General features: G+C 44.2%; 1 protein-coding gene across 1 annotated transcript in view; it reads right to left on the bottom strand.

Annotated features, from left to right (window-relative positions):
• Nucleotides 1-203: 203 nt before the first annotated feature.
• MYO7A (myosin VIIA) overlaps nucleotides 204-9,831 on the bottom strand; it is a gene marked incomplete at its 3' end in the record, with an annotated part of 52,242 nt that continues 42,614 nt past the window's right edge. The window contains exons 24-28 of the mRNA XM_010156973.1: nucleotides 8,878-9,054; nucleotides 7,235-7,324; nucleotides 5,434-5,561; nucleotides 3,988-4,114; nucleotides 204-323 (exon numbers count right to left, since the gene is read on the bottom strand). Coding sequence (XP_010155275.1) covers nucleotides 204-323; nucleotides 3,988-4,114; nucleotides 5,434-5,561; nucleotides 7,235-7,324; nucleotides 8,878-9,054 — 642 coding nt within the window. The remainder of the gene's footprint in view (nucleotides 324-3,987; nucleotides 4,115-5,433; nucleotides 5,562-7,234; nucleotides 7,325-8,877; nucleotides 9,055-9,831) is intronic.

Here is a 9,831-nt window from a genome sequence, read left to right as displayed (position 1 = left end):
AGGGACTGATCTTCAGCATACTCTGGAGCAAAGCCAGGATGCATGAGGAATGCAATATCTTGGAAATACATGACAATTCTGGAGAGAAATAGGCATTTTGTCATGGGATTTTTTGTTCTGCCAGAGTTGTGGTTCTTGGGATAGTGAAAGGCTCAAACCCTGAGCCCCAGCTACTACGTGGGGAGGGGATGGAGGGCTCATACCTGCAGCTCCAGCCAGCTGGGTGGCTGCGTCCTTGTCCCGTTGGCAAACGTCCTTCTGAGCCTCTCTTCGCAATAGGGAGCATAACCAGGGGGGCCTCCATTGATGAAGTTCCTTAAATACTGTTGTCAGCAGGGAACACAGTGGTTAGAGCTCTAGAGGCCAAGCATTTGCAAAGGTTAAAAAGTAATGTTTTATTGGAGAAAAGCCCCCTGGGACTAGCGGCAGTGATACTGCTTGGGCTCAGGATGTTCCTACATCACATTGATGGAAGCTGAGAGAGAATAGGACAGCCTGCACCCTCACCTTGTCCTTATACTGTGCATTCCTGGCCTCAGTAGGGATGTGATGGCAGCCTAGACAGACCTTTGATCGAAGACAATGCAACAGCTTTTCTGTTCCTGCTGTTGCTGCTACTGATTTCTATCTCTGCATTTTAAAAATATACTATAAAATGTTATTGTTGGCCAAAAAGATGGGAGTGAAAGACTTATAAGTAATGATCAAGGAGAACTGTAAGCAATTGCCACTCAGAACACACAGCTTTCAGTACAAAAGATCTTTCACAATTACATTAAACAGATGTTTCTTTAGTCAGATTTTAAACTGCATTTTAGAAGATCCCAAACCAGAATTTGAAGCACTCCACCATATGTTAAAAACACAAATACATAATTTTAGAGAAAATTAAATCCAGTGAATCCCACTATATGAGAGATAATACACTTAAAAATAGTACATCAATATCTTGGCCAAAACGGTACCTAAGGCTAATAGTTCTGTAAAATGTGTTTTTCAGAGAGATTTTATAGATAGGTAAAGAGTTCTCTGAATGATAACACAAAGCTGTTCCAGACTGCTCTATAACACTGCCAGTCCATAAATAACGTGTAGAGAAACAGATATCTCTGTAACTTACAGTGATACTATCGAAATAACTAAGCAATACAGCCAAGTCATATGGATGGGAACTCTTACAAATGATTGCAAGTAGCTGATGCAGTGTAAAAGTGTAGTTTTAATTATGCTGTTAATAATGAAGTATCTAATGAGATACTTTTGTCTCTCTCCTCCATTGTGACTGAACCTTCCCACCAAAGTCCATTATTATATGAAAGAAAGGTACAAAACCGAGGAGTGCTAATGTGTCTTAACCCATGCTTAACGTATGATGCGATAAAGGTGTCTAATGGGATCCAAAGCAAGACCTTCATATTTGGGAGCAGGAAAACACACCAAAGACTGCCTCATTATCAGCTAAATCCTTCTCAAAATGTTCAGTTCTTATTAACACTTTTGAAGGTTGTGGAACAATTTCTGGATGCAAGAGTTTCCTGAAATTCCTTTTTCTTTTTTCTTTTTTTTTTTCAGTAATATTGCTGCTATCAGAGTTAGAGCCTAGAGGTTTCAGAAGAAAAGTAATGAGGAGTCTGATACAACATTCACTGCATGGAAGAGTATAGGAAAGTAATCCTAAGAGATATTTACCTTTATATGATTTTCTTTCTATTGAATATGGATATTGGATAATGTGGATAATAACTGCTAAATGAGAAGTTAGGGCATCAATTGAAAAAGACGTGATGTTAACAGTATGTCATCTAGCTAACTGGCTGATTGCCAACGCAGGCTGTCATACACTCAATGCTAGCTGTTGCTTGGTTAAGGCAGTAGTCAGTGAACTCACAATAAATCAGATTTTAGCTGACTTCTAACTCCTGAAAACTTGGTACTGAGATTAAAAGCCTGAGAGTAAGGTCTGGTACTGACGTGGGATTTGTCTCTCAACACAGAACAGAGTGGACTAGGTGACCTGGGTTAATGTAGCTTCAAAACAGAAGTGTTCAATGAACTCCAACAAACTTTGAACACTCCTCTGCTTTTCACAAAACAAAAAAAGTTGAGTCTGGGTGGGAACGTATGCAGTTTAGGGGCAGAGTTAATGTCTCATCATGACAACGCTTTATCTCAAAACATAACATTTTCAGATGTAAGGTGTCAATGATGTCCCCATGGATAAGTACAGTGGCTTCAGAGGAGCTCCGAGACATTGCCCAAGTCACTACCTGCATGTTGTTGTTTGTGAAACTGGGACCTTGAAAGGCAATCCACAGCGTGGGCTGCTGCAAGTGTCATTTGCACTCACACTCGAGGAGCTTCAGTCACCACAGGCTGTCTGTCGCCTCCACCAGCCCAAGGTGCAAAAGGGCGATGAATAAGGGCATAATTAGTATAAACCCTATCCAAAGCTGTTGGGAATATTGCCACGTATTTCAGCATGGACCATAACTTTGGGCAGAAGTACCTGTGAAACCCTGGCACAGGTTGCCCAGAGAGGTGGTAGATGCCTCATCCCTGGAAACATTCAAGTTCAGGTTGGACAGGGCTCTGAGCAGCCTAATCCAGCTGAGGATGTCCCTGCTCATTGCAGGGGATGTTGGACTAGATGACCTTGAAAGGTCCCTTCCAACCCAAACCATTCTGGGATTCTATGATTCTATGTCTGAGTCTCCAGAGCTACCCATAAATTATTTCTGAGAAATGTTTCACTCACCTAAAATAATCTTCTGCTATTAAAGATTTAAACCCATACAACCTCCTGTGGCATACTTTCTCAGATCTCATTTCCAGACATAATTTAATTTTCTGAGGCTTTGCCAGTGATTTATCTGCTTTATTAGGTTTCATACTGGCAAGGCCTGGCAATGAAGGAAGGATTTCTATTCTTGGTTTCAGCTCTTTCAGTGCTGAGAACCCAAGTACCTCCTCTGATATCTATGGAAATTAATGGAACGTCTTTATCTCCAGCCAGCCCAGGAGCAGGTCCAGGCTCCAACACTCAAAGATCCGAGAGGGACAAAGGAGGTTTTATATCATGGCAAAGCAAAGACACAGTGCTGAGCCCTTTGACCTGAGCCAGCCAAACTCTTAGGCAGAGGATTAACCGGAGCAATCCAGTGGGTGTTACTCAGACTCCAGGTGTGTAACTCATTTGGGAGGCAGACTGCTCAAGTCTAGGCAACAAAGCTTTGCCCAGAAAAAAAGAAAATCCTTAAGAACAACCTGATTTTCAAGTATCAGCCACTTAGCATCTCTCACTGTGTTCAGTCCTGCTGATCCATAGTGCTTCTGATGATACATTACATGTCATCTCTCATGTGGCTGCTTAGAGTTGGATGTTTTCAGTATGACACGCTGTGGGGTAGGTTGTAGCATGCAGAGAGTAACTATGCAAACTTACTTCAAGGTAAATTAAACCCTTCCCTTTCTATGTGCAATTTTTTATATTAAGCTACATTTATATTTAGCTGTGTAGTACTATTCCTTGCCAATTTTGTTAGAGTACAAGCCTGAGGTCATATTATCAAAGCCAGTAGATGCTTGAATGTATGCATAGACCTTTGCATGTAAGAAATAGGGGAGAAATGTGGGCTATTTTGGATGTGCAAATTCCACTGGCAGCCTCCCACCATCAACTTTCCTGCCAGAATTCACTTAATCACATCTTTATACATCTACAGTGCATCATCTGAACTGGTTTTCTACACCCCCTTTGGAGTTACAGGAAAGAGTTACTTCTCTGGAGTGGCTCATCTGATCCGCTTTATACACTAAATTTGGAATCACGCACACTTTCCTTAGGAACTTTATAGCATTTTCATTCCTGGCAAAGATAAAGACCAGGATTCCCTCTACTGTGAAACCCAAGAGAAAATCTGGTCACATGGATGGAAAAGAAAATATATTAGCAGATAATTCATGAGACAAATATAATCTACAATTTACCTTCACAAACTTCTCAGAAGGAGCAAAACATCCCACACAGAGGGACATCAGGATCCAACCTCTGGCGTGGCTGCTTTTGGATGGGTTTTGGGTCAGCTGCTTGCAGATTTGACAATAGATTTCATCCCTGTAACAGGAATTAAAAACAGTATTAGAGTTAATGAGGTGGTGTTTTTCAGCATGAACAGAGAGCAAGCCGGACCCTGTCTGCACGTGACTGATAGCTAAAAGTTCACTTTAGAACTGCAAGGACGTTCATTTAACTGTTCTAGTGGTGGTCACCCTGATCTAAAATGCCATCCACCACCAGTCCTGTAACATCCACTGAGTCTACGCTGTGTTTCAGCTGAGAGTTCCCGCAGCTGACTGACACTGCTTAGAGAAAGAGGGAAATAAAAGGAAGTCTCAAAGTTCAAGGAAGCTCAATGCCACCTCTGGATGATGGAGTCTATTCTAGTTTCTCCCAAAGATTGCCCAGTAATTCCAAGAGAGTCTCCTAAACTAACTCTTACAGAGGGCCATCAGCTGCAAGTCTTCATTTGATGGATGTACCACCTGAGACACCTGAAATGGATATGTGTGGAAGTGCTGGAAGCTATCAGCTGCAGTGGAGGTCAAGGTTTGTCCAGCTCTTATGTCCAAACAGGCACGTACACTGGTAGGATCTCAATTTGGGATTTAACATCACTTTTGACTTTAACCTTAGTTCGCTACATGCAAGAAGAGCGATAACGGTACTTCCTCACGTACATGGAAGGCAACAAAAATGTTTTAGTTAACCTCTTACACTGACAAAACCCATCGGAAAGCCCATGGGACACTACCCCATCTGCCTTCAGAGCAGACTTTGTGCAGTAAAGTAACTCTAAGGTTTTCATAGTGAGCCGAGAGGAAAAAAGGAAAATGGGACAAGCTGGTCACCAGATGAGGATGCTCACGCTGTTCCTGGACTAAGCGGATAGGTGTGAGTGAGAAGAGTGTGAGACTACATAAAGAAGGACAACGCACACACATAAATAGGATAAACCAGAGATGTGCAGTTGACCTTAATTTGGCACTTTCTAATTTTTGAATGCTTCATTTAGCAACTGAAATCTGAGTTTTTCATTAGTGTACCATTAAAAATATTCACACAAAGAGATTTAAGGGTCAAATAGAAAACAAAGGGTAGTGAACAACAAGAGTGAATGTTAAAAAAACCAATCCAGTAGCCACTAGCACTTTCAGAAGTGTTTGAATCCCTCTGTGTGGTCCTTCCATCAGGCCTGATATGGACAGTAAGGAACATGATCCAGCCCTTATTATACAACACAACGAGAAAAGCGATACAATTAGAGGTTTGTAAAGCTGCACACAGTAGCAAAACCATCTGAATAGCTCAAGAATAGCTCAAGGAAGAAGGAATGAAAAGAATGGCATGTTCATGCCTTTGTCTTGATTTCTAACCTTAAAGCTGGCCTGAGGATGCCATTACCAATAATGAAATGGAGCTTCTCCAGGTTGGAGGTGGGGCGGTCTTCAAGCATGCTATTACCCTGGAGCGTAGACTCACCATCATGAAGCCTCTTTGTCACCTGCCAACCAGACACATTTCTCTCTTTCAGTACAGCCAGTTATTACGTCCCCACCCCCCCCTCCCATCCCAAATGTGTGGTGCTGCCTCAGCAGGACTCCTCCACCAAACAGAAAGGGTCTCAGTAGTTCTTCAATTTAGCACTTTAACAGCAATCGAAAGGTTTGACTTTGTTGGCTTTAATATGTATGGGTGAAGCTGAAAATGGTCCTGTCTAGTCACACTCCCACCTGCTTGGTCTTTGCCCAGAGTTTCTACAATGGCACCCTTGCATCCCTGCTCTGAGCTGGTCCTGCAGCTGTGAGAGGGCCAACAACGGTCTTTGGAATAACCCCAGCCTGTTGCTAAGGAGGACCTGTCCCTTTAACTCAGTCATATAAAAAAATATCTTTAAAACACTGACAAAATGGACCCATTCCCCATGTTAATGATGCAGCCAAAAGCACATAAGCATGGTGCTGTTTGTGAAAATGGGGATGACATTCATAGAATCACAGAATGGTTTGGGTTGGAAGGGACCTTAAAGATCATCCAGTTCCAACCCCCTGCCATGGGCAGGGACACCTTCCACTAGACCAGGTTGCTCCAAGCCTCATCCAGCCTGGCCTTGAAGACATCCAGGGATGGGGCATCCACAGCTTCTCTGGGAAACCTGTTCCAGTGCTTCACCACCCTCTCCATGAAGAATTTCTTCCTGATATCTAATCTAAACCTCCCTGATTTCAATTTAAATCCATTACCCCTTGTCCTGTCACTCCCTGCCCTTGTAAAAAGTCCCCCCCAGCTTCCTTGTAGCCCCCTTCAGGTACTGGAAGGCTGCAATAAGGTCTCCCCGGAGCCTTCCCTTCTCCAGGCTGAACAAGCCCAATTCTCACAGCCTTAATTCTTCTGCCTACCAGCCCTCTGTCACAGCTAGTCAACCCAGTCCCCATTTAAAGCCATTGGAGAAAGACAACTGGTTCATGAGTGTGTTCAGAGCCACATTAGGGTAAGCTGGGTCAGGTCCTGTTTATCCCCACTGACCCTAAAGCGAAAGAGAGTGACTATTTCAGAGGGCAGTCTTCATGCTCTCAAGCAACTATATCTGGGTTAGATGGTCCCTGCTCTGGAAGTGGACATGGCAGTGTGTAAAAGATGACTGAATCCATGTCTTTGCATTGCTTTCATCCCCCTCACCCAAAAGACTTATTGCTCCTCACTCTTTTGAGATGGGATTTTCAAAAACGCTCATCTTGGGCTCCTATGAGGAGTTTTGCTCCCTGGAGAGGAGCAGAAGATGGATCAGCGCATTTGGAGACCCCCACCTCTGCTACCTACACCATGGTGGAGGGCAGGAAGTTAAAAGCAGGGATAACATTCAGACCATCACAGAGTGGTGAGAGGTATCAGCAGCTGGATGGAGGGCTGTGAAAGTGGGGAGGGAAGGTGCTGGATGGATGGAGAACGGGAGCCAAGGGGAGGCCGGCGCGAGGTGCAGAATGACTCAAGGAGACACGGGAAGCCAACCTTTCCCCTTAAACACTCCTTAAATCTTTCAGGCAGAGAGACAGGTAGCGCCAAACCCAGAGGAGGGCTGGTTCTATGTTGTCTAGGGAAAAGCAGAAGAGAGTCAGAGAGGGCTGCAGACAATCCAACGGCACTTGTGCTGCCAGGCGGCCAAGCGTCTCCTCTCACCTCCTCCGTCAGTTTGGATTTCTTCTTGAGTGTTAAGGAGACCAGTTTGTGCCGCACACTGTTCTTCTTGTGCCCGTCAATGTGAGTACTCTGCAAAGCAAGAGGCATGGGTGCAATGTGGTGAGACACGGAGCTCTGCTGAGTACGTGCTCTCCCTGCCTCCCCCAGGCTCCTGCAAAAGACCATTAATCCTGGGCAGAGAGTGAGCTATTTCGGAGGGTGGTGGGAACCAGAGGTGTGCAGGTTTATTCCCATATCCAAATGACATGAGCCATTGGCACAGCAGGTTTATGAGCTGGAAGTCATCTAGACAAGAATTCGTGGATAGGCAGTTACCCACTGTGGTTTCATCACCGTTAACCAGCTCTGTGCTCTATCAGATTTCCCAGAAGAATAAATGTGATGTGTGACAGACCCAGGCACTGACTACATCTCATCAAGTTACTGTTGGCTTTATACTTTTATATCAACCTTATGCCAGCTGTGGGATTAAAATGGCATGGATAATCACGTTTTGACCCAATTAACCCCTCCCATTTAAACAGCTTTGAAAAGACTCTGATTTTACACCAGATGAACACTTCAGGACCTGCAGCTGTGATGGTTTATATGCACTATAAAGCCAAGTTTGTGCTGTAAACCTGGATTTGCATATCAATGCAGAGTCAGCCCAGACACCTCGCTGCACTGTTGTGCACTCTGCAGAGCAGATGTAACCACAGACAAAAATGATATCTTAAATTTTCCTTCTCTTATGTACTATCTGAAGTCTCAATTAGCCAAAATATGACTTTTTTTTGTAATACACAAGCATGAAATGATAGGTAGAAGGAATGAAAGGTGATTCTTGGTGTATATTTTTACAGAATTACAATCCAGATGACGCTACTCTCCTTCTCAGGTAATTGACTGAAAGTGCATAATGATATCACCATCTCTAAAAACTAGGAGTTTTACTAATGTATTTCTGCAAATGCTGCAGAAACTTGTCCAGAAGATACTACAGAAAACTTTTTGAAAATGCAACAGAAAATCCCAATACCAGGTAATATGTTGTCCTATTGAATAAAGCAATTGCCAAAGAGGAAGGCATATCAGTGCTATGGACAGTGATTTATCCAGAACAATGTCTTATCTGGGAGGGGTCCTATGACGAAGTCCTTCAGTGACATCCCAGAATGCACTGAGGATGCAATAGGGATTTTTTTTTTTTTTAATTTCCACAGCTTAATCCTCCTGGTAACTCTCTACTTCCTGCTCCAAGATTAAGGGCACATTTTTAATTTAGTTTCTTCTGACCCAGGGCAGATCAAAAAGAAATTCCCAAATGAGAGACTGGTGGCACAGGACATTGCAGTCCCTTCATGTATTTCTTCCCTGCAAGGAGGAGGAGAGAGATGAAAGCCCCATGAGAGATACCAGGGCATTTTCCTTACTGTATTGCTGGGGGACATTCAGTTATCCCTGTGAAGAAGGAGGAACAGGATCTACACCTGACACAGAGGAAATTCTCCCTTTGTGGCATAGCTGCAAATATAATCAACAAACTGATTGCTGCAGCAAACTCCACAAGTCGTTTCCTTCCAACACATTTCAATATCCAACCCCTAGAAATAGCATCTTTTTACAGCCGCAGCAGTTACCTCTCCTTCTCCCTGCAGAGCCTGCAGTTCTTTCTTATAGGTCTTCTTCCCAAGAGTCTCATAGATTTTTGTCATCACTGGTATCTTCTCCCCACCATCACTCATGGCTGTATGATATTTTGGCTCGGGGAGGTCTCCCATGAAACGGAGGACAGTGATCCATACAGCAAGTGCTGCCTGTTTGAAAGAAAAGTTCAACTCCATTAGCTCACACCAGGGCAGTGGAGGGGGCCACTCCATTAGCTCACACCAGGCGAGTGGAGGGGGCCTGGTCAGGCCATGCTGAATCCCTCAGGATGACCACTGTGGTCATCCCTGTGTCACACATAACAGTTTTGCCGGCAGCGTACATCCCATCTGAGCAAGCCAGGCAGGCTGGTGGCTGGGACCACAAATTCAGGCTCTGTGTTCATACCATCGTGAGTGTGTCTGTACACCCTTCAAGGGGTTTGCTTCTTGGCTAGGAGATACCAGCCTAATAGCGACCAACAGCTCCTGACCCACTGCAGAGGGGAAGGAGAACCACAGCGAAGGCAGGTTCATGGCCAATGTAAAGTTCATTCCATCCATGCAGGTTCAGTACCATTCTGACAGTGTATTGCTGGCTGTAGGTCAAGCATTTCTGCTCTGCTACCTCTGCACAGGTGCATATGACAGAGGCAACTTTTCCAGCTGCTGAGGAGAAGCTTTACAAGTGGCACTCACTCAACAATTTCCCTCATCCATGCCCTGAGCCTAGAGCACTTCATCATCTCAACACAAATCATAGAGTCACAGAATGGTTTGGGTTGGAAGGGACCTTAAAGCTCATCTAGTTCCACCCCCCCTGCCATGGGCAGGGACACCTTCCACTAGACCAGGTTGCTCAAATATCAAGGACTCACCACTACATCCCTCTAACCCTTGTTGACAGTGCTCAGAGCATGCTGGTGGGACAGTGTCTACTGACACAGG

This window comes from Eurypyga helias, unplaced genomic scaffold, assembly GCF_000690775.1.
Source record: "Eurypyga helias isolate BGI_N326 unplaced genomic scaffold, ASM69077v1 scaffold2668, whole genome shotgun sequence".
NCBI classification, from domain to species: Eukaryota; Metazoa; Chordata; class Aves; order Eurypygiformes; family Eurypygidae; genus Eurypyga; species Eurypyga helias.
This window is presented reverse-complemented; position numbering and strand designations above follow the sequence as displayed.